The sequence below is a fragment of the Pseudorasbora parva genome, chromosome 8 (assembly GCF_024679245.1).
Source record: "Pseudorasbora parva isolate DD20220531a chromosome 8, ASM2467924v1, whole genome shotgun sequence".
NCBI lineage: Eukaryota > Metazoa > Chordata > Actinopteri > Cypriniformes > Gobionidae > Pseudorasbora > Pseudorasbora parva.
In genome coordinates, this window is record NC_090179.1 from 16433803 (window position 1) to 16460221 (window position 26419).

General features: G+C 38.4%; 1 protein-coding gene across 5 annotated transcripts in view; it reads left to right on the plus strand.

Moving 5' to 3' along the window:
- Nucleotides 1–26419, plus strand: part of robo1 (roundabout, axon guidance receptor, homolog 1 (Drosophila)) — a 368894-nt gene that overhangs the window by 282715 nt on the left and 59760 nt on the right. For all 5 annotated transcript variants that reach the window (XM_067450215.1, XM_067450213.1, XM_067450214.1 and 2 more), the window contains 4 exons: nt 8603–8760; nt 17720–17840; nt 19759–19897; nt 20058–20185. In XM_067450215.1, the coding sequence (XP_067306316.1) occupies nt 8603–8760; nt 17720–17840; nt 19759–19897; nt 20058–20185 (546 nt within the window). The remainder of the gene's footprint in view (nt 1–8602; nt 8761–17719; nt 17841–19758; nt 19898–20057; nt 20186–26419) is intronic.

Below are 26419 nucleotides of genomic sequence, written 5' to 3' on the forward strand. Positions count from 1 at the left end.
TGGGGAGCAAACAACCACTGAAGAACGAAAGCGTTCTGTTCTGGAACTACGTGAGTTTTATACTTTTTTGGGGGTGATTTATTCATTTAAAAGAGCTACATTTTCCCAGTCTGCCTTGCTGCATGCTAAACATGACATAAACCTGGTATGGTAACCTCTTGCCTTTCTTCGAGTACCTACAAACATCTCTGACCATGTTAATAAACAGGTATAGTGAATAGACTCTCTGTCTCCTGTGCTTTTTAGGGTCGCCTTTCTGAATGAAGCATGGGCTCCTATCAATAGCTGTTTCCTTTCAGGTCCTCTTCCACTAGACTTGATGAATTAGCCCTTTTCTTAGTCCGCCACCCTAAAATAACAGGTCACTAAAACCTGACAAGTACTATTAATCAACCGAAACGGTTTCCATTCGATTCCAACTTTGCTTTCGTTTGGCATCTCCAGCGACTTGTTAAATGTTTTCATAATCGTAGCCAGTTAGGCCAAGTTTAAATCCCTGACGGCCACCGAAATGATGTTTCCCTCATATTTGTTTATTGATAATAGCGTCATTGTTTAAATCTCTTGATTGGAGCTTCCTCTTTTTTTCTCTCTCTCTCATAATCCATTCTTGCTGGAACCGGCTGGTTGGGCGAGTTAGAGAAAGTCTCCCAACTCCCGTCCTAATGTAACTTTTTTTCTCTATGTTAACACTCTTTAACACTCCCAAATGAGTTATAAGACCCTCTAAATCACCCCACTGAAGTACACTACATGTCCTGTACCGTGTCTGCCACCCCTAAAAAAACAGGTCACTAGGTAATTGAATAGTTAAGGGAGGACTTGTCCTTCATCAGTGCCAAGCAAAGCATATGGCAGTAAAATCATGTGCCTGCTGTTTCATTTCCACAGGCCCCCTGAAGACTAACAGACCGTGGAGGGGTTGAAAAGAAGCCTTTCTTTTCCACACACACATTGAGGCACATCAGAGCACGAGCCTCGTTTTGAGGTCATTGCGAGAGCGATAGGGGAGATTTGATCTGAAACGCCTCTGTCGGGTGTTGGTTAAGTTTAAGTGTGGCGAGTGTTTGTTTATTTCTACATAGTTAAAGATGCTGCATTGCCAGATGTCATACACACTCTTGGTCGTAGGAGCCTTATTGGATCAAAGTGCCAACATTTGGTTTGAAGTCAAGACGCATTTATTTGCGTTATACACTACATATTATTTCAGGTTAAGTTTACACTTTGCATTTTTAGCTCAATTAAAACAAACTATGGTGCGATTGCTCTGTTAGTGCGGTTCATTTAAATAAGTGTGAATTCTGCCATCTGAATCATTGTGCGCACCAAACAAGAAGACAGAGATTGCTGAAAAGATGCGTCTCAGTTCGCTTCCAAACTAACTCTGGTGCGGTTGAACGCAGCACAGACCTCTTAACGAACCAAAACGGGAAATGTCACACGATGTGACCCTTAAAAGCACAGAATGCTCAAGCATACCTGTTTTTTTCTCGTCTTAGTTGCGATGTTGCCCATCACAGTTCGGTAATAGGCATCAGAACCACGTCTCCCCGCTGCAGATCTTCATCTGTGTGTGTGATGGAGGGATTCCTGCTTTGACTTCTTTACACATTTTATAAGGTCTTCACGAGTTTTCAGTTGGTCAAAATACCATCATATGTAACGCATTTAGCCCAGCACACAGCATTGTTTTGGATGCTTGGTAAGTTCCGTTGCAAAATATACGTCATAAAAGCCGACCAAACAGGTTATGAACGTATCACTATGCCTTTAGGTTCCGTATCCTTTCATTCCGATTCATTGTGTTAAAAAAGCCAATGTCGGACTAGGACTAAATGTTTTGTTGTTTGTTTTTGTCTTTATGGACCAGGTGAACCAAACTACAATTGTGAACACCCTTAAGCAGTTTCACAATAATAAACATAACCAATGATTTCAAATTCATCAAATATAAGACAAATTAAAATTTGCTCTGCAAAGTGTTGATTCAGTTCTATAACTATGTAAATAGGCAAGTGTCTTTCATCAGCTCGAGTCAGTTCAATGTGGATTCAGTTCAGTTCCAATAACAGTATTGATATTGCATGATTTGTCAATTATGAAACAGATACAATTGAGCTATAAAACAGTATTTTCTTTTTTTCTCATTCAGTAGTATAAGTACAATCAAATTAAATGCTTGCCAGAGTAAAGACTGTAAGCCTATCCCTCACTGCCTCATTTTAATTCCTCCATTCTCTGGGAAAAAAAAATGCCGTTTGGGTGATGAAATGTGTGTTATTTTGGCAAGGCTGCCTGCTAAAATTCCCATTCCTGGGTCTATATATATATATATATATATATATATCACATAATTGAGATTGTTTCAACCCATGGACATGAAAAACAACCTGCAAAACAAAAAAACACAGATTTGGCAGTACAGTTGAGTTCTGTTGACGTTTGACAACTAACGTTATGCGTCGTTTCTTTGCTCTGATTGGTTGTTGGTCTATCCAATTGATGTCTTTCCTGGTTCGGTTGAAACACGCCCCAATATCACAGCCCAATGGAGCAGTATCACTCATTCTGACTAGAATTGAGTATGACCACGTCAGGCTAGCTTAAGTGTCTTTTAAACCCCAACTCTCAAGTCAAAGGCAACAGTGTCAAGTAACCTAACTCCATCAGGTGACAGAAATGGGAGAAAACCTTGGGAGAAACCGTGCTCAGTTAGGGGGCCAGTTATCCTCTGGAGAAGGTGCCGAAGATTGCTTTGTTACCTTTGAGATTGCGCACCGTGTCCCGTCCCCTCAGAGACACCTTATCCGCGCACACACCAGACCTTGACCGTGCCTCCACATGGCCGCAGGAGCAGAGGGTTAACGCACCGTAGCTGGGGGCCTTCCTTTGAAGTCGAGACTCACCGGGAGAGCGGAATCAGCTGCGGAGAGCGAAAGAGAAAGAGCGAGAGCTGTAAACCCCAGCGGACGCCGCAGCTCCAGGCAGGGTTAGCTTGCTGTGAATGCACTCGCGGGTTTGTATCCCCCCATCTTCTCCCAGCTCTCTCCTGCTAATGAGAGGAGTGTATCGATCCGCTCTTTGAGACTCTAGGCAGGTATAGTATGTCCTTTCTAAAGTGTGCATTTCCAGCGGCAAGTTCTGGCCCTCACCAGCCCTGGAGACCCTAAAGGCAGCAGATAGGGTTCAAGCATCAGGCAGTGATGAATGAGGCGGGCACTCATGATTGCTCGGTGGAAAATAATGGAGGGAGGAAGAGCGGACGAGGCATTTGGTGAGGTGGAAGTAAACCCGAGATGATTGTCCACTAGATGTTTGGCTAGCTAGTAGTTTCAATGCAAATTTTGCATTTATATTTGTTCAGTTAGTGTGTTGCTATTTGCAGTCCATTTTACTACAATAATTTGAGGTAAACATTGTATTCAATGAGAAAAGGGAGTGATTGTGAAAAGTGTCAATTACAAGCTATAATGAAGCCAGGCTGTTGCCTAAATAGCTGAATAGCTATTTTCACAGGAAGGGCAAGTTCTTTTTTTGTTCTTGTGTAGAATGTTGTAGCCTAGAAATCTAGACACATCCTAGCAGCAGCAAATCTATTTTGCAGCCAGGGCGTCTAGCAACATCTCTGTAGACTTGCAAGCTTGAAAAACCAAACTCTGGTCTGGCCAATCAAATCGTGTATAGAGTCGGAGGGTGATGCTTAACATAATGACGACAGAGTTGTGACGGTTCCATGTGAAATCGCTGCTACTTCCCTGCTAACAAAGATCGGCACTGAAATCATTCTTACAAAAGGAAGATGTGTTCAGAGTTTTGCCGTCTGGATAAGGCAAACCTTTAATCTATCAACTAGCTCCACTGGTGGGAAAACACATGGGACTCAGCCACAACCCGCTTGTGATTGTTGTCTCACCACTGATAGCTCTGGTTGGTTGTAGCGCTATCCTATTACGTACAGAGGGAATTTGAAAGACAACCGTTTATCCCGCCTCTCAGACTGAGCCCTGCAAATGGTGAGTTCCCAAACCCAACATCTCGATATAGGTCTGGCTTGACAGGTTAGGAATGTTGTGCATTCATTAATAAAGTAAACAGGGTCAGGTGAAATTAACATGCTTATTTCCACATTTTTTATTGCCTTTACCACTTTCTACAACACAGTTAAATTGAATATATACATATATATATATATATATATATATATATATATATATATATATATATATATATATATATATATATATATATATATATATATATATATATATATATATATATATATATATATATATATATAAAAAATTAATAGCACTGTTGAATGTAATATTGCTAATCTTAAAAACAAGATATATTTTTAACTTTATAATATTTAGATGTTACAATATTGACTTCACCTGTTATTTATTCAGAATAAATATTTAATTAAATATTTAATTCAATTAAATATTTAATTCAATTATATATTTATTAATAATAATTATAATAATAATAGTAAAATAATGATTTATATTGTTCTATTATTTAATAAACTATTAATTGTAGTATTTTATATTTTGTTATAAAAAAATTGGTAACACAATGAGGTTCCATAAGTCAAGGTTCAGTCTAATAACAATTATCATTTTTTATGAGCTAGAATTTAACATTTAAAATCATAGTACATGGTATATCAAAAGTACCATGGTATTGCTTTTACTTTTACTATTCCAATGCAGTAGATTTGTAAAGGCATACGTACACGTTCTGTTTCTCGCTTTTCCTACCTGTTCTTCATTCTCCAGAACGGATCCTTTTAGCGGGTGGTCTTAAGTGCTGGATAACCAGCGACTGGCATGACTCCAGCTTTAGTCTGACCTGCAATGGCGCGGTGACCCAGGGTGTGGAGAGCATTCTAAATGAGGTCTCGGTGTAATTTGTCATCCCTCCGTTTTTTGTATTATGTTTAGCAGGCACCATGTGGACACATGATCTGGAGGAAAGGGAATGTGCGGCGGTGTTCCGTGGGTTCACATCTGGGAATGATTGCGTTCTCATACGCACGCCGTTCATGTGGAATTGTTCTCGCAAACCTGACGTACATGTTCTCGTTTCTGTTTCTCCGAATATTCTCACGACTCCGCAATTCGTCCCAATGACATTTCGTTTTGTACTTGATACTCGATTGGAAAGATGCAGGAAGTTATGGCTTGTTTGAAATAAGTGATGAAACAGGATGATGATCACAGTTGCATTCCATTTCTATAGCGTAATTCCCCACTGAATTCCCTCTGAATTTCCTGACTAGTTAGTGATAGTTTGGTGAACACATTGCTGGCTAAGCTAGTGAAGAACCCAGTTCTTGCTGGTCAGTTGTTGTGATCTTTTTGGTTTAAAAGTGCAGGCAGTTCTATGCTAGCTGAGGTTAGGCAGTATGAAAGAGACAAATCAGCACACCAACATCCAAAACAAACCATATGCTGGGCTTTTCAGCATTATAATGTTTAGGAAATTTCTAAGCAGATAGACTTTGTGATTATAATACATATTTATGCTTCTGTAACTGCTGTATTTTGGTCGTTCCCCATGGTTTCTCTTCAAGGGTGAGTAGATTCCCGGTGGAAAAGGCCCACAATCCCGTTTCTGACAAATCTCCCTGCGTCTTTGCCAGCTCTGGGTTTTTGAAGTGCTTTTTTTAGCAAATCTCCAGTTCCCCAATGGCTCCAGTAGAACACTCCAGAAACCCTCAGTGGTGGCTCAGCAAAATCCATTTCATTTCCGCCCAGCAGATCTCGTACCATCATCCCTCTGTAGTCTGTGTGTGGTATTAAATATTCATTTCATTAATGTCGGAGGCATATCAACGCAAATCTCATTTTAATTTGATGTTACCGCATCTGTTTCAAATTTATGTGAAGCATGAAGTTCTGCAAAGTTCTGGAAACTGAACAAGTACTTTTAGGTTGCCACGTTTTGTAGGCTGTGAGGATTTGGATGGCAGTGAAGAGACTGATACACAAACAGTAGTTTGTGTATAGACTTGATACTTTTTCACAGATGGATCATTAGAATTTGGTCTTGCTACTTTTTAATATAATATAATTACTGGCGAAACGCTTATTGTGTTTTCTTGCTGTTTTCATTCAATGCAAATTTTGATCAGGAGGTTTAAAGGCATATTTCCCAATATGCAAAATTGTGGGTTGGGCTGAGTTCGGCTGGCATCCAGGCTACTGTTTTCATACAATTACACTAAATATGGACTGGTGCTTTCAACCTTCAAGGAGTATGCAAAAGCAGAATAAAAGTATAATAAAAGAGTTTAATGTGACTTGTGTAGTATACTCAATGTTCTTCAAAAGTTTGTGTTTTATAGAAGAAAGAAGGTTATATTACTTTTTTGGGTGAATTGTCACTTTAAAGAGACAGACTTGGCTTCTCTCTTACGTCACACTTTGTCTCACTTCAGTGGTTTATATCATTTCCAGGACTCCATTCCCATTTTGTAGACACAGAACTTGACATATGTACACACACACACACACACACACACACACAGACACAGACACAACTTTACCCACAAGGCCCTGTTAGAAAACAAGCATGTTATCAAGTTTCTCAGCTCAGGGGGCAAATCAAGTGTGGGTTGGTTTCACACAACTGTGCCAACTCAATCTAAGTTTGTTGGTCCGCTGCGAAAATCAGAATCCCTGAGCTGATCCGCGGAGAGCGAGCACAGTTCACATTAGACACTGACCCTCGTCTCTCTCCACTGGCCAGTGATCTTCTGGTGGACACATGTGAGTCTTTCCTCTATAGACTGCCTAATTAAGCCGGTCGAGGAAAACGAGATGCCTGTTGAAATCCTTGGCTGGAAGGAATGATATGCTTGAGAGATTGTTACAGAGAAATGATGGAAAAAGAGAGCAAGAGAGGAGGAGAATACATTTATTTCCATTTCTTTCAGCGAATAACCTCCTCTTTTTTTTTTTAAGTGGGGTAAAGGAGGACTTTTACCTGCTGTGACATTACAAGCAGTAGAAAACTGGAATCATATGGCCAATTAAGTGCTTAAAGTCTTAAAGGAATTTGGAGGCAGTCAGGAGTTCAGGTTACCTTGAGCATCTCACTTTGATCTAGCGCTGACGGTAATCGTGCCGACAGGAACATGTTCAGGGGCGTGAGAGCCAAAAGAAGTTAGCATTTCCGTCGACTTCCACGTACTTATACGTGCTAAATATATTTATATAATATTTATTATTTTAACAAATAAGACAAAATAAAAAAATATACTAAATTGTATTCAAATAAAATAAAATATTTAAAATTGTATATATATATAAACACTTACAATATATAATTATACACTTGTTCATTTTGGTAATCTTTAAACATAGTACTAATAAATAATAGTAATGGTATTAATAATAATAATATTTGTTACAATAATGTAATAATAAACGTTTCTTGAACACACAGCATATAAAAGATTTCTGAACGATCATGTGACAGTGAAGAATGAAGAAATGATGCTGAAAATTCAGCTTTACATCACAGGAATACATTGGATTTTAAAATATATTAAGCTAAAAACAATTATAATTACAATTTAATTAAATAGTAATACTATTTCACAATATTAGTTATTTTTTTTCAATACTTTTTTTAAATTAGATAAATGCTGCCTGAGCATGTAATACTTACATGTAAAAAATATTATAAGACATTTGAAAGATTTGCAATAATGCCCAATAAGATGTGTAATAAGATCAGGAATGAGCTTTGCAAACATGTTTTGTTTCACACTGACTTTAAAAAGGCAATGTGTGGTAGGTCCGAACGTCTGGAATAGTCTCCCACTCCATGCGAAGTCAGCTCCTTCAATTGCGTTTTTAAATCTTATTTAAAAACATATTTAATTTCTTTAGCATTTGATTAAGTAATGTTTGCTAGGGTGTAACCAATATTAGCTACATGTTGATTTTAATGTTTTATTTTTGTAAAGCACTTTGGGGCAACAGCTGTTGTTTAAAAATGTACTATATAAATAAAGTTGCTTGCTTGCTAAAATACTGTCTAGTTTGGCAGCTCACTGGGTTTCCAGCACATGTGTTTTTCCCATGTCATGTGTATATCATTTAAAACATTGGACTAATCTAATGTGCTGCTGTACAGTATCTACATGGCACTGAAAGGAATGCTGTCTCAGATTAATGGGAACGCTTTAAGCAAATCCATCAGAAGGGTAACCGGGTCGACCAACATGCTTAGACTCTGTGTTTTTGGGTTCAGATGTTATTGCACACTTGAGCAGTGGTCTAGATGAATGTTTAATCTTCACTGCTCTCTTGTGTCTCACATTAATATCATATACACTTCCATGCAGGAAGAGCACTTTATATTCCAAACCTTCTTTTGTGCCTTTTTAGTTAATGTAAACAGAAGTTTTAGGTTTAATCCTTGTATGTTTGAAATGGATTAGAGGGGGTTAGCACTGGGCATGAGTAGAGAAATGTTCCTCTCATGGTTTCTAATGTCTTCTTTAAATATTAGCGTAAGTAGTTTCCTGATAGAAATGCAGTTTGTGTTTCTAATATGCCTGTTTTTCTCTTTCTTTTATCAGTCCTTCGAGATGATTTCAGACAGAACCCTGTGGACGTGATGGTGGCAGCAGGCGAGCCAGCGGTCATGGAGTGCCAGCCGCCCCGCGGACACCCGGAGCCCACCATCTCCTGGAAGAAAGACGGAGTCACCATCGACGACAGAGATGAGAGGATAACGGTAAGCAAATCTGACAATTTTTCCTGTTGAGAAGACCAGCTGGATTAGTGCTGGTTCATCTAGCTTGTAGAAGAGTGTTTTACACTGGCTGGTTAAAGGTTCACTCCACCGCTTGCAAAATGGGCTTTCAATAAAACTTGAGTGTATGCAGTAGGAAGGCGAAAACATTTGGAAATCGGTGCTACCTGTACCTGACTAGAGTAAAGAAAAAAAGCTGTTTGCACATTGTGTGCTTTTTTTGTTGTTGCATATTTGCATATTGTGATAATGTTCATTATTTTCCATAATGTAATGATAAACAATAAACTATCATATATTTTAGATTCATTGCACACCAACTTAAATATTTCAGGTCTTTTATTTAATAACTGATAATTTTGGCATACAACTCATGAAAACCCAAAATTCCTGTCTCAAAAAATTAGCATATCATGAAAAGGTTGTCTAATCGAGCTATTAACCTAATCATCTGAATCAACTAATTAACTCTAAACACCTGCAAAAGATTCCTGAGGCTTTTAAAATCTCCCAGCCTGGTTCATACTCAAAACCGCAATCATGGGTAAGACTGCTGACCTGACTGCTGTCCAGAAGGCCATCATTGACACCCTCAAGCGAGAGGGTAAGACACAGAAAGAAATTTCTGAAAGAATAGGCTGTTCGCAGAGTGCTGTATCAAGGCACCTCAGTGGGAAGTCTGTGGGAAGGAAAAAGTGTGGCAAAAAAAGTGTGAGAAGGAAATGCCAAAATGGCTGAAGTCCAGTGTCAAGTACCCACAGTCAGTGATGGTCTGGGGTGACATGTCAGCTGCTGGTGTTGGTCCACTGTGTTTTATCAAGGGCAGGGTCAATGCAGCTAGCTATCAGGAGATTTTGGAGCACTTCATGCTTCCATCTGCTGAAAAGCTTTATGGAGATGAAGATTTCGTTTTTCAGCACGACCTGGCACCTGCTCACAGTTCCAAAACCACTGGTAAATGGTTTACTGTGCTCAATTGGCCTGCCATCTCTCCTGACCTGAACCCTATAGAGAATCTGTGGGATATTGTGAAGAGAAATTTGAGAGACGCAAGACCCAACACTCTGGATGAGCTTATGGCCGCTATCTAAGCATCCTGGGCCTCCATAACACCTCAGCAGTGCCACAGGCTGATCGCCTCCATGCCACGCCGCATTGAAGCAGTCATTTCAGCAAAAGGATTCCTGACCAAGCATTGAGTGCTTAACTGAACATATTTGAAGGTTGACTTTTTTTGTATTAAAAACACTTTTCTTTTATTGGTCGGATGAAATATGCGAATTTTTTGAGATAGGAATTTTGGGTTTTCCTGAGCTGTATGCCAAAATCATCAGTATTAAAACAATAAAAGACCTGAAATATTTTAGTTGGTGTGCAATGAATCTAAAATATATGAAAGTTTAATTTGTATCATTACATTATGGAAAATAATGAACTTTATCACAATATGCTAATTTTTGAGAAGGACCTGTATTACCTTGCTGTAGTAGGAAATACTTCTTAGCAAACTTTTTGTCATAGTGGTGTCGACTTGGGTTGATTGGTCCTGGGTGCAATAATTCAAAGAGTATGCAAAGAGTCGTAAATACAGAGAGAACGCCATGACAAAAAAATCTGAAAATCTGTAGTCAACATTTAAAACTGGACACAGTGTTTTAGGTCAGATGGAGGGGAAAACTGAAAGAAAGGGTCATTCCTTGTCAAAACAACCAGATTTCGGAAACTTCCCCATCTCAAATTTTTGATTTTGTTAATATTTTTTTTTTCTGTAGAACGACATACATAGTGATAAAAGCCAAAATATTAGATGCCATGGATGTATGTTTATTGAGTAATCCTCTGCTTTATAGATGAGGGTCAAAATGACAAAATGACTGGAGATCTTGAGTCAAATACAGGGGGGTAAAAATTACTTTAGAGATATGGCAGCATCATTATTTTATTTTTTACACAGAGATTGGTTGGACTATTAGTAAAATCTGTTGACTTTAGCTATCTTTGTTGCATTATAGGCCAAGAATAACAGTTCACAGTACACAGTACATTTTCTTTTGTTTTTGTTTTTTGTCTCAAGTTTGCATGCCTGCTAACTTTACTCATGAAGCCATATTAAGATCTCCATATCTCCAGGGCTGAACCATCAAGGGCCTTTACAATAGAGTTACCATAAGACAAGTTTCTTAAGAATCAGAATCTAAAAGGATATTAAGATATGTTTAATACTCCTTGAGTTACAGGCATTTAAACTTAAGGCAAAAAACACAAGAAGTGCTATTTTCCCATTTGTTACTGTTGGCATATAATGCAACAAATATTGCTAAAGTCAACATACTTTACCATATTGGCCCACCAATCTGTGTAAAGAAATAAAATAATAATACTGCTATCTTTTTAAAGCTATTTTGACCCTGACAGGATTTGTGGGACAGTACGTATAACTAGAAGTTTATCCACCTACAACAGAAGTCAGATTTCAAAGTTCACGACTTCAACAAATGTACTCCTCAAATAACACTTTTTTAAGGCTGACGTACTGTTGCTGAGTTTCACATCTGACCTTGTGTTTGCAAATTAAACCATGTCCTTTCTTAATTTTCATTTTCGAGTTACTAACGAAGACCTGCTGATTTGTTAATAAAAAGACACAGCGAAAAGAAGTTCCCTTATTTAATGCGTGTGGATAACAATTGCTTCTGCTGCATTTTTCAAGCAAATGAAGGCCGATTAGGGCTTCTGCTGATGAGCGTTTAAACTGCGTCGCGACCGACTCTGTCAGGGAAAATTAATGGAGCCCATTCATCTGATTGGAAGGGCATGTGGGAATGAAAGTTTGCCTTCGCCAGCGCTCACGAGCCGAAAACTAACTCTCTCTCTGCTGATTTAATGCAGTCTTTAAACCAGGGCCACCAATTAGGTTTTTCTAATTAAATGTGTGGGAAATTAAGTAACAGGATCAATCAGGCCTCTTTTGTCGTTAAAACGGTGACTTTGATGTGCACGCTCGTTTTCCATGTGGCTTATTTGTGTAGTATAAGGCTAAAGGTGGTTTGGGGGGTTTTGTTATTTTTAATCAAACCGTAGACGGGTTTTTGAGAATACCAATTTAGTGCTTAGCACTGACTAAAAAAGGGGATGAAGGAATGTGTCACGCATTCCAAAGTTCCCACATCGTGTAACTATGATGTTGTTGCGATTTGTGCTGATTGGGATCGAGCTGAATCAAACAAGATCAAGTTTGTTGTTGATTTTAGTAGTGGTGGTGGTGGAAGTGTGTGTAGCTCATCTCTGCAGTATATATAGTTTTGTAGACATTAAACTGTATGGTCATCTCACACACGCGCACACACGTGCGCAGGCACACACACGTTTTGTTTGTGACATATGGGGACATTCCATAGGCGTAATGGTTTTTATACTGTACAAACCGTATTTTCTCTCCCCTTACACTGCCCCTGCCCCTAAACCTACCCATCACAGGAAACATTCTGCATTTTTACTTTCTAAAAAAAAACTAATTCTATATGATTTATAAGCATTTTAAAAAGTGGGGACATGGGTAATGTCCTCATATTTCACCCTCTCCTTGTAATGCTTATGTCTTACCCATGTCATTATATACATTTGTGTCCTATTTCACAAAAACAAGCATGCACACGCACACATGCATCTTGGTACTCCTATCATTATGAGGACATTCCATAGGTGTAATGGTTTTAATGTAAACATTCAATATTTTAAATGAAAAAAAAAAGTTTAAAGGCCCACTGTAATGCCTTGAAACGCGCCGCATTATTCCATGTGTTGACATAATTTCCGCTGAAACGGCTTCAGCTGTTAGCAGCTCCTCCCCTTTTTTTAAACAGCCAATAGCGTTTCGCTAATATACAGTTTGACTAGAGCCTTTCTGTATTCTATTTGGTAAAGCCAGTTTCCTCTAACCATTTATCATCATAATCTCCTCCATATCGCCTTGAAATGCTGCATTGATTCTGTGCAAAATTCAAATGGGTCCGATAAGTTTGTTGTCTGCGCCGACTCGCGCATATGATCCGCACTGTGTATGTAGTCTAAATTTAGACCAGAGCCGTTGGTGTGTGGGTGTGTGTGCGCTGCTGCTGTGCGTGAAACTAATGTAAAACTAATGTCGTTTCCTATCGCAAGTATAGTGTACTATGTGCCTTTCACCATGTAGAAATTAGTTAATGTGTGAACAAATTACTAATTGCATATCTCCTAAATGCAAATTTTTCATTGTTTTGGAACATACCAGCTTATTCATAATTTTAAGGTTAACACAGTCATACTAAAAGCTAAACAAAATCAATTTTGATTTCAGTGGGCATTTAATATGTTTATTTGGAATTATGAGGACATCGGCATGCACTCATAACCGAGGGAGCGTGGCCTGATACCTGAATACACACTACAATATAAGGCTCCTCATAATGCAAATCAAACACAGTGTTGTGTTTTTATGTTTTATGGAGACTTTCCATAGACATAATGGTTTTAATATTGTACAGATATTCTATCCCCTTACACTAACCTGACCCCTAAACCCACCCATTACACAGAACTTTCTACATTTTCACATCTTCACTTTTTTGATTTATAAGCTGTATTTCAGATATTGCTTTGTTTGTATTGGCATGTTGTGACCCCATAATGTACGGTTTACACCCTCCTATATAATACCCTCAAAATGCATAAATCATTACTCTCAATAATTCTTATAGCTTAAAGCTACACTGTGTAACTTTTTTAGTTTATTCTAAGTTAAAAACACTTAATTCTTTCAAAAATATGTGCTCATTAATGTATATTTACTTCTATTTACTTCTTTCAAGTAATAAAGTATTCTCGTATGTTTATAATATACCATTGAAAATACATACGGGAGAGGAGTTTGAATGCTGGTCGCCATTTTGTCCCTCCATTTTGAAAGTACATCAGCCAAAGAGGGACATACCTGTAAATTCAAGCTTCGCTTTTCACATTTTAACACTCGATGGCACCAAGGGGGTAATCTAGCACTCGGAAAGCGCTCCACCCATAGGGGCGGCCATTGCTAACCAAGCCATCACCTGCTGTTAGCATCCCATTGACTCCCATTCATTTTTGAATCACTTTGACAGTGAACAACTTTACATCTGAGGCGTTTAAAGACTCCATTTGTCCATTGTTTATTTCTAAAGAAACACGACAATGCATAAAAGGCTCCACTACCTTGTATCTTACACTATCGCCCCGTAGAAGCTGTTTTTGTAAAACTAGGCTAACGATTGCGTCATAACCAACGCGACTCTGTCGCACAGTTGAGAAATTACCGTATAGACAGGAGGAGACGCTCGCAGGCAATCTTTTACTGTCTATGAGACAGTCGGGGGGACGTGGAAACATAAAGTCTGATAAAGTCAAGGGGGAAGAATGGGGAGAAGCCCATAGTGAGCCAAAAGCAACGGGAGAAAATATTTAAACAACGGGATTCAGATTTCACTTTCCACAACTACTAGAAGACCTACAGCTGTCAGACAGGAGGCTCACGCCACATCTACGTCGTCAAGCTCAGTCTGAGCCTGCACAGTTCGCTCAGCCATCAGGAAGTGAGTGCCTCTGATTGGCCTAATTTTTCCGCCGTTGAAGTCAATGGGATAGCTCTGTCCATTTCGTTTACTGTCTATGGATGGCACCATGTCGAATGTGAAGAGGGGGATTGCCATGTTAATCTTGGACTAAATCAGCCACCGTAGGAGTTGAATTGAGAAATCAGAATTGAGAAGAACAGAAACTATTATTCACTGAATGGTCATATACCTTTACACCGCTAGATGGGGGAAAATATCACACAGTGTAGCTTTAATAAAGTAAAAAATAAAAATAAAATAAAAACGTTAAAAAATGGAATATAAGATTTTTATTTATTTATTACCATCATAAAGATAAGGCAATACAACAATGTTAACATGACATAGTAAATAAGTAAATAATACATTTTAATGTATGTAAATTACATTTAAATTTTTCATAGCAGCAATGAGCCTCGAGAGCGGCCACTATGAGAATGAGAAGTGATAATAATTTAATTGTACAAAGAGTGTAAACATGTTGTGTTCCTGTAAGAAGCATCTTTGTCTTTTGTTTTTTTGTTTAGGGGCAAAAATGCATTTCACAGCAATGAACTGATTTTTGTTGAAACATTGGCTCAACTTCAGCTCTGCATACAGTAATGAGCATCACCATTATTCATTTGTTTGGCGTTCCACTGTTATCTCTAAATTAAAGAGCTCCAATGTGGCCATTAATTGCTTTTCAGCCGTAATTGCTGCAGTCTGCTTAAATTAACTGGTGCGGCGCGGCACATTGAAGCTTGCGCTCCGTATTGTTTTGCAGCTTTTTGTTCTGAGTCGGTGTGTGATTATCTGGCCTGCTGAGCGACTCCACACCGCGAGCGCTGCATGAGCACTTCTGCTCAGCCGGCGCCTCCAAACCGTACAAGACAAAAGGCATGCGAATAAAGCGATCTCCCAACGCTCAGATTGATGGCATCCTCAGCAGCCCTTGGACGGAGGGAGCGAAGGTGGGCTCGTTGACTCTGAAGCGGTCCTGCTGTGATGGAACTCCAAATATGTGCCTGTGTGTGAAGAGGATTTTTGTCTCGCGAAGCACTGCGGCATGTTATATGTCGTCATATTCAGATAGTAGTTTTGTTACGAAACCTAACAGGCTTCCTATCTAGAGCCAGTTTTGAGGTTTCAAAGGTGCGCTTTCAGATTATGCTGCATGTATTCATTAACAGATAAGGCAACGCCACAATACATGGCAATAAGCAGCTCACTATCTTTTAAAACGCAGCTTGAGTTTGTCCCGAGGCACATTTTCACTTTCCCTTTGGTTTCAGCCTTTTCTTCACTGTATAATTTCCCCAATACACACACACTCCTACGTCTGACCTGACCTTGTCTGCTTTGCGAGTCTTGTGCCGTTTCAGCCGTTAAGCTCTCGCTCAAACAAACAGTAACATAATGACACTTCAAACTCTCTCCGACACCATAGGGTGCCTTAAATAAACTCACCCTCCTTCCTTTCCTCCCCGACCTCTCCTTTGTTTAAAGACTCTTTTCCACCATTAATATTTAGGAGAGGTGACAGGGCTCAAGAATGCTTCAGAGCGTTGTAGAACGTGTCCGGTTTGTAAGTGCTCAGAGACGTCCCTTGAGAACTGCTGAATGTTTTGTTTAGATGTTTGCTGTGCTTTAGATGTAAATGACTGACACCAGTCAGATTAAACTCTCACTTTACACCTCTGAGAGTCTGTCGACCGAGAGGAAAAACATTACACTTTAATCTTCACTGAAACTGTATTTATACTTTCTATACGTTTCCATACTTTCATCTGTCTGTGTAATGTTCCATCCATCATTCATAGTTCCATCCATCCATCTATCCATCCATCCATCCATCCATCCACCCATCTTTTACTTCATGCCATCATCCATCTTTTGTTTTATCATTCCACCCACCCATCCCTCTTTTGTTTCATCATCCATCCATCCATCCATCCATCCATCCATCCATCCATCCATCCATCCATCCATCCATCCATCCATCCATCCACAATCTATCTGTTTTACATCCTTTACTTGATTCCATCTATCCCTCTTTTTTTCATAATTCCATCCATCCATCTATCCATCCATCCATCCATCCATCCATCCATCCATCCATCCATCCATCCATCCATCCATCCATCCATCCATCCATCCATCCACCCATCCATCCATCCATCCATCCACCCACCCACCCATTTTTTACTTCATTCCACCCACCCATCCCTCTTTTGTTTCATCATTCCATCCATTCATCCACCCACCTATCCATCCATCCATCTTTTTATCTTTCCATCCATCCATTCATCCACAATCTATGTTTTCCATCCTTTACTTGATTCCATCTATCCCTCTTTTGTTTCATCATTCCACCCACCCCTCCATCCATCTTTTTTTATTATTCCATCCATCCATCCATCCATCCACCAATTTTTACTTCATTCCACACATCCATCCCTCTTTTTTCATCATTCTATCCACTCATCCACCTATCCATCCATCCATCTTTTTATCTTTCCATCCATCCATTCATCCACAATCTGTTTTCCATCCTTTACTTGATTCCATCTATCCCTCTTTTGTTTCATCATTCCACCCACCCATCCTTTCATCTTTTTTTATTATTCCATCCATCCATCCATCCATCCATCCATCCATCCATCCATCCATCCCTCTTTTGTTTCAAATCTGAATTTTAAGCTGCAAAATCACATTTAATGCAGACTTAAAGATTGTATGTGGCATTTGTGTCTCATAAGTCTAATATCTGTATCTAATTTGTAGATTTTAGGATATGGAGCGAATGCCTCTGGTCTTTATCACAGAGTGACTGTTTACACATTCCACATGTTAAACACTGTCAGATCCAGCCGCTGGACTCAACACTGACCGCAGTGAATAATAATCAATGAGACATGACATGATCTGCCATAAAATGAACCCACATGTTGACCTGTGTAAGTGCAGGCAGGTAGGGGGCCACATTCTACTCCCCCTCATTGACTCCCGCCGTGTGGTCAGGTGTGTGTGTGTGTGTGTGTGTGTGTGTGTGTGTGTGTGTGTATGTGGGTGATTTTGATCTGCTCAGGTGAATGAGGACCCCCCCCCCCCCCCCCCCCATCTGCCCATTCAATTGCCTGAGAACAAAAAAGGGGCCCTTTGGCCTGTAATCAGATCCTGGGACGCTATAAGCCACCCTCAATGGCCGCTACATACATTGCAGTATATATATTGCAGTAGTTTTTGTGTGATAAAGGAGGGGTTAACCACCATAAGGGTTTTGACCTTTGACCTTTAATCCTTATACTTATGACTTCTCTTCTTTTTTTCATCAGATACGAGGAGGAAAACTGATGATTACCAACACCCGCAAAACGGATGCAGGGAAGTACGTGTGCGTGGGAACCAACATGATGGGGGAACGAGAGAGCGAGATCGCAGAGTTGACCGTTCTCGGTATGTTTCCAATATATTTCTGCTTTATTGAATGATGTATTTGATGTATTTCAGTAAATCAGACGTCTGATTCTCAAATACTCCAGCATATGATCCGCCTGCCTTAAGACGCACATGTGTATATACAATCAGGTTCCCACACAAACCTCTGGTGCATTTGATTGTGAAAAACATGCAGATGGATTCACTTACACACACATGTATGAAGTGTTTGTTTATGGGCAGAGCAGGACAGGGTCCAGATGTTTAGAGTTTGTGTGCTTAGCTGTAGGAAGACTCCAGCGTGTCATTGACCTCGTTAGGAGACATGGACCCTTAAACCTTATCATCAGAGTTTGCCACGAAAACAAATACCAGCTCACCCTTCACACACCCCGTCATTCACACAAAAATATGTCGTCCAACACCTTAACATATCGGTTTACATTATTCCACATCAGAGCTGTGACCTATGACCTTCCCTTCTTAATCCATGCAACACAGCCCTCCTCATCGCCATCATTATTCAATGTCTGCTTGGATATTTACACATTACAGGGAGAAAGTCACCAGCCATGTCAAGTTAAGCCAAGCTTATTGTCATTCTCAATTTAGATCAAGTGTAAGAAATGGAGCGAAGCATAATTTCTCCTCAGATTCAATTTAGAGGTGAAGTGTGCCGTCTTTAGTGGCAGTAGAGACACAAAAAAGAATGACAAAAATAATGTAAGGTTTATAACACATTTTGAATACTCTTAACCCTGCCAATGGTTGTTCAAAACAGATAGCCCCGCCCCCGACTAATTCCATTGGTTGTTTAAACAGATAGCCCCGCCCCCGACTAATTCCATTGGTTGATTCAATGTTGATGTTCTGAGAACTATATAAACAACAAACCGTCACACACCTTCTGCTCATTTTCATAAATTCATTTTTATTTTAGTAGTGTTTATGTGCTTTTATAGTACAGTGCTTTTCTGTTTTCATTTTAATTTTAGATCAATTTTTTAGTTTAAGGTTTGTAATTGTGTTTTGTGCTCTTGTCATTTTTTATTATTAGTTTTTTCTTTTTAGTTGTAATATTTAAATATTTAAGAAATTTTTCCTCTTCAATTTCAATGTGTTTGTTTCAGTTTATTACCAAAGCAACATATCTAATAGTAATTGTTTAATTGTTTCAACTTATATTTTATTGCATTACAATTTATTACAAACCATTTTTAATATTTCCCATTGACAATAACAAGAATGATGACAATCCTAGCTATCCTACATAACATGCAAAGTAAGTAAATGTAAAATGTAATAAACAGAACATGGACAAAACAATTAATAGGTACATTTTAAGAAATCAGAAGACATTAATTATCTGCCATGATCAGCGTGTCTTTAGGGGCTGTAGTGATGCTTCCTCATAGTCCTAATCGTAGCGGGATAGTTCATCCAAATGAAAAAGTTGTTCTAAATCTGCATGAGTTTCTTGTTCTATTGATCACAAAAGAAGTTATTTTAATAATGTTGGAAACCAAACTTCCCCATTGACTTCCACAAGTATGAAAAAAATATGGAAGTCAGTGGGGACCAGAAACTTTTTGGTAACTAACTCTCTTCAAAATATCTTCTTCTATGTTCAACAGAACGAAGGAACTCAAACAGGTTTAGAACAACTTGAGAGTGAGTGAAAGAGGACAGAATTTTTGGGTGAACTATCCCTTTAACTGATTATCAGTGTCCTAACGTCAAAGTGATTTTAATAAATGAATCGGATTGGAAGCTTACTTTAGGATTAGCTGCATGAAAGTTTAGGCTAAAACAACAAGTCACAGATCAGTAGATGTAGTTCCCCGGAAGTTCATAATCGGATCAGAGAAGGGAATATCTCATAGGGAAGGCTGGGAAACGTCTTGCATTACATAACACGCTGCGTGTCTGTGTGCAGAGAGGCCCAGCTTCTTGCGAAAGCCGAGCAGTCAGTCCGTTTTAGTGGACCAGAGTGTTGAGTTCAGGTGTGAAGCTCAAGGAGATCCCGTGCCCACCATCCGCTGGAGGAAAGAGGACGGAGATCTACCCAAGGGACGGTACGAGTGATAAAATGTCTTGTTAAGCCAATGAAATGTGAATGAGAAATGTCTTTTCCTTAAGTCTTAAAAGAAGCTTTTGATAAGAGAGTCCATGAAATGTTTCAGGACGGCCTGTTTATTTGCAACTATGTTTGTTTGTGTATCGTCGTCTTCTCAGGCATGAGATCTGGGAGGACCACACTCTCAAACTGAAGAGACTCACTTCAGGAGACGCCGGCACTTACACCTGTCAGGCGGAGAACATGATGGGGAAGACGGAGGCCAGCGCCACCCTCACCGTCCACGGTAAGAACACACAAACGCGTGCTGTCAGTCATCTCACGCTGTTTGACAAACTGCTCTGATCCTGCCGGCACTAATCTATAATTTGAAGTAACCAATGCTTTGGGTGGGCGGGAATCTGAGTGTGTGCGCACGTGTGTGTTCTGACCTGTTTATTCACAGCTGTTCGTTTTTAGACAGACGTTTGCAGCTTTGACAGGTTGTCAGGTTTTGTCAGAATGGATGTTTGTTCGTTGTAAATGTTCCTTCCCATTTTTTTCCCTAGCTGTTGGAAAGCCATATTTTTCTGTATCCTCTGAGTGACACAAGATTATTTCTGAAGCATCATTCCCACCACAGTGTCATTTCCACACCTCAGATGATTTATTGTGTTTGATTACAGCCTGTGGTGAAAATGAAATTCAAAACTAATATTATTTTTTTCATCCTAAATATATAAAACAAAATAAGATTTTCTTGATTAGAAGTAATGTTTTGTTCATTTAACTTGGTTTTTATTTATTTATGAAATTGTTCTTCATCTGAGGCAAAGATGTAACATGATGATAATTGATAATTTTGCACAATATTTGAATATTGAGCTGGTCTGCCTATCACCAGACCAAGCACAATTTAAAATTGAACATTGGTCTGGGGAGTCTGCTCTGTATTTTCTACTGCACAAGAGGTGTGATAAACTGGTATCATTCAAATGACTGTACACAATTGGATACTACTTCAACCAATCAGAACACAAGAGGCGTGGTCAACTGGCAACGTGATAAACCCGCCAACAGTGGATAAGCCAGTCTGTGATTGGTTCCCACAAAAGTGAAAAAACAGTAGAAGTAGAAATGAAAAATAAATAAATAAATAAAAAGATCAGGCTGGCAGATCGCCGGCAGATCAGGCTGGGTTTACTCAGACTAGTTTAGAATGGTATTGTTTTTAAAATGATTGTTTTGGTAATTGATTATTAAAATTTTAATTTGCCTAGGACCAAATAAAAGGTCTAGGACACAGATAAAACAGCAATAAAAATAAATAAATTATTAATAATAATAATAATAATAATAATAATAATAATAATAATAATAATAATAATATATTTAGCAAAGAAAAATATTATTTTATAATTAAATAATTTAGTTGATAAAAAAAAAAAAAACATCAATCCCTAGGACATAAAGGTGGTGTATTTGTAGAAACAGCCTTACATAAATTGATACCAAAATTAAAGTTTGTGTTTACATAATATATACTGAACAAAATTATAAATGCAACACACATTTTTGCCTCCATTTTTCAAGAGCTGAACCCAAAGATCTAAGACTTATCCTATGTACACAAAAGGCCTATATTTCTCAAATATTTTCACATATCTGTCTAAATCTGTGTTAGTGAGCACTTCTCCTTCACCGAGATAATCCATCCACCTCACAGGTGTGGCATATCAAGATGCTGATTAGACAGCATGATTATTGCACAGGTTTGCCTTAGGCTGGTCACAATAAAAGGCCACTATAATGTTTAAACACTATGTTTATATTTTTGTTCAGTGTATGTGTATATACTGTGTATAATTATTATGTATATATAAATACACTCATTCATGTATATATTTAAGAAATATTTGCATGTTTGTGTGTGTGTGTGTGTGTGTATATATATATATATATATATATATATATATATATATATATATATATATATATATATATATATATATATATATATATATATATATATATATTATTATGTAAAAACAAACTTTTATTTTGGAAGCAAATAATTGCCATTAATCGATTTTAAAGCACTAATAAGACATAAAGATGGTCCATTTTGTTTCGCCCTTTTCACTTTGTCCCCTTGAGTGTATTTCACACTCTTGAAGGCTCAACTCTTTAGAGAACAATGTCCACATTGTCTCCTGACACCCCTGAGCAGTTTTCTCCTTCTCCTCGCTTATTGCTTTTACTGGTTTTTACTGCTTACAGAAATTGCTGAATTATTATTTTACATGTGTGTTTAGCGGGCCAGTAACATTGGAACCAGACTTATAAACACGTCTGCTGTAATAACCAGTCTATCCAGCAAAAAGGCGTATTACTTAACTTGGCTTTGGCACAGCATTGCTCTTCAGATGCCAAGGAATGAGATTCATCAAAACGATGACTTCTATTGGAGAATGTCTTGTTTTGAAGGAATTACATTAGTGAGCCGCCTTTCTAGACAGCCTGTTTGGGCATCATAAGTGCGTTGAACAGTCAATTGATTCATTAAAAGATTTGTCAATTCAGAATTTGTAAATGTTGTCTAGGTATGCAGCTCCCAAGGATTTGAGACACAGTCAAGCGCACATTTACACACAAACACACACGCTCTCTGAGATAAGTAATTTCGAGTAAGAGTCAGTTCTCTGTTAAAAGGCCATGAAAAGATAATGTTGGGTACAAACGAGGCCTCTCTCAGCTGGCGATTTAGTCATTAGCATTGATGTATTTGAGGAAAGTGCTAGAATGCCATGCGAGTCCCAGGAGTAACTGCACTAATGGGCCATGGAAACAAAGTAGAGCGAGAGCCGCAACCATTGCCAAGAGAGCAAACGGCCCCATCCAAGTCCAGCTCTCTTTAAGCAGCTGTTCTCAAATCTACCTCTTTCCCTCGTTTCTCACCCTTCATTTGTGTTACTCTGACCATTTAGTAGGATTGACTCCAAACGGCCTGAGTTATTGCATTTTAAATTTTAAAATTGACTTCTTTAATGCACTTGCTTAACAAACGTCATTGGTTTTATTGTGCATGATTCATATTTGTTCCAAAGGAAATTTGAAAAGACTAAGGTCTCATTTCGTAACATTAATGAATGCATTAGCTAACATGATCTAACAATAAACAATGTGTTTTACAGCTTTGTTAATATTAGTTAACATTATGTATTCATGTTCACAGTGCAGCTTTTAATTTTAAATTCATTATTACATTTTAACATGAACAAAGATAATGAAATGCTGCAGATGTATTGTTCATTGTTAGTTCATGTTATCTAATGTAGCTAACTTATGTTAACAAATGGAACCTTATAAATGGTTTAATTTAGAAGTATGTCACTTTATGGACGTTAAATGCTTTTTGAATGCCTTGTTTTCACCTTTTTTTTTTAAGCTATAAGTCCTAGAGATTGAGTGTTTTTACACATTGAGAGGATTTTGGGCTGCTTAACATGCTAAATCTCTGCTCAAACGATTTAAATTGAGCTTTTTCCTTGTAAAGTTTTTTGAAGTTGAAGTGGTTTTGCCAAAATAAAAGGCAACATTCAGATAAGCAGGTAGTCCCGCTCCCAAACTCCTGCCTTTGGCTGCGCCAGCATTGTTTTGTCGGGCTAGTGGAGTTAAAATGACACACTGCAGCTTTAAAAGGGTCAGACCCCAGGTTACACTGTCCACCTAATAAAACCTTGAGCTAGACTACAAGAATAAAACCTCCATTCATACCTCACGATCACAACTCAACTGAATTGTTTCTTTGTGTGGTTTATGCCATATATTTTAGCCTCATGATATATTTACAACGTGTGTGTGTGTGTGTGTGTGTGTGTGTGTGTGCTTGCCACACCTTGTTTCTTGTATGTTTTTTGTGTTCTGCTCATAAATACATCACTGCACTGATTTTGTTCAGTAAGCATTTCCTGTCATTTTTGCTTCATGTCGTGTGCGGTTAATTTGCGCATCTTTCACATCTGTGTTTTATCATGCTTCTATTTTTTTTGTTTTTCCTTTTTCAGTTGTGTCTGGTAAGTTGCAAATGTCACCCGTCACCATTTTCGCTGCATTGACAGCAACAGGAAGTTGTCAGAACCACCATCCATCCACCTTCCATCCTCCCACCAATCAGCACGCTTGTCTGGGTTGTCACCGGCAACAGTGACAGCACAGCAGGCCTGGGTAAAACTAATGCTCGCTCTGAGCGCACAAGGTAACGTCAATATCGCCTCATTTTATTCTCACTTAGTTGAAAATTCTATTCCTCCGGACGTCTTACGGCAGTGTGTGTGATTTGACCGATTTAAGATTGGTTCAGCGGTAGAAGGAAGCGCTGCTGGTGTATGTGGCGCTTGTCGTCGTAGGGGGTCATGCTTTGTGTCACATATTATGAACATATTCATCCTTATTACAAGCTCCATGCTGTTATGGACGCTGAAGTCGAGTTTGCGTCAGGAATCCACTGCGTCTCTCCACTTCGATTTGGAGTTTGTCATTAAGATGCATGAAAAACCGGCATCACACACAATGCCGGTGCCATTAAAGAGTGTCAGTACGGGACAGATGGCCCAAATTTATCTTCCCATCTCCATGTAAATTGTATTGCTTTGTGCCCTTGTCCATGCAAATGAAGCAGACGTGGCGGTCATGCCGTTTTTATATTGCGTCTACATGTTGTTTTTATGTTCCAGCATACCTCCATTAATCACCAGTGTGACTTTATCTTTTATCTCCTGCCGTTAATGTGACGCTGAAGGCGTGATCTCAGTCAATCTCAAGTGTATTTATATGCAAGGCAATATCAAAAATCCCCTGAAATTGAAATTTTTGATTATTTTCGGCGACCAGATTCTTTCACTCATGGCATTTCCAAATGTGTCTGTAACATGAACAAAGACTATTGACCCAAATTCCTGTCTCAATAGAACATTTGAAAATATCAACACAGAAAAGAAAACTGGGTAACACTTTACTTAAAAGCCATCATATATAATGCATTACAAAAATATTTGAAGGTATTAATTATGCCTTGTAATGCAATTGTATGGTCTCATGAATATTTGTAACCACAGTCATAAAACTTATCTATTTGTTGTTGTAACTTTAGAAATTATAACACATGAAAACGCATGACAAACAACCTTTCAAATGTAACAAAGATGCAAATGTTTTTAGGCATTATAACCTACATTATTAATATCTTTATAATGGATTATTCATATACACACATACATATATATATATATATTAGAGGTGGGCATAGATAATTTAAAAAAAATCTAGATTAATCTAGATTAAAATGGCTCATCTGAATTCTGCCGAAGGCTTTCAGAATGTGTGTGCTACCCAAATAATAGGTGCGTTTTCATGGAGTGCTGTGAACAGTATAAAAGTCCAATCCGCATGAAAATGTAATCGGTTTGAGAGGGGTGGGATAAACCTTTTCCGATCAAACGAAAAATTTCACCATGTACACAACCTGATCCGATTACTTTTGAGTGTGTGTTGATGTGACGTGATATACAGCGCGTGCCTTCACTCCTGAAGAGTGTGCGCCACTCAAACCAGGCTATAATGTTATTTATAACCAGGCTATAAATCAGGGGTAAACTTTTTATTTCGTAAGAAGTTATAAAGATAATGTTGGAATAATGACACAGACATAGCCTGGCTACACCCTCTCATCTTGACACCGTTTGTCCAAGGCACTTTTTGCTTGAACTGTGCCTTTACATAAGAATTAATTTTTTCTGAGATGATTATTACACTTTTCAACAAATACATAGCTTTTATAAAACTGCATAAGTCCTGGTGGCCGTTGAGAGTTGCTATGGCAACCGGTAACTCATTCTAGCTGCTGGAGAGGACAGCGTCGACATTCTGATGCGCCAGACAAACTGTCACACAATGCCACAAAATGATTCTGAATGAAAGTCAGCGGTCTATGGTCAGCACACGTAAACCCCAGACCGGTTTAGATAACGTCTCATGTAAACAGTCCACTGAATCTTTCAATCGGAATGACAAAAAAGTGTGCATTAAGGCGGTACTCGAGGCATGAAGAACTCCTACAGTTAACTAATTCTGCATTGCACAAGGTGCAAAACAACCTTAGTCTTGTCAAGGTTTCCATTGGGAAGCTTTTAAAAAAATACATTATCCCTGAAGCAAACCCGGCGGCTTCATAGCAGCATCCATGTTAGCACATCATGTTTGATGTGGTTGGAATTTCACACTAGGCATATACACAGGTTTGAAGACTTGTTCTCGCCCCCTACAGTGCAATTTGGCTAGGTATACATCCACGGTAAAATATAAAGTAAAGTAAAAAATATATATATAAAAAGTATAAAGTAAAAGTAATCATAGCTTGCATAGTATAGATGCATATATATATATATATATATATATATATATATATATATATATATATATATATATATATATATATATATATATATATATATATATATATATATTGTGTATATATATATAT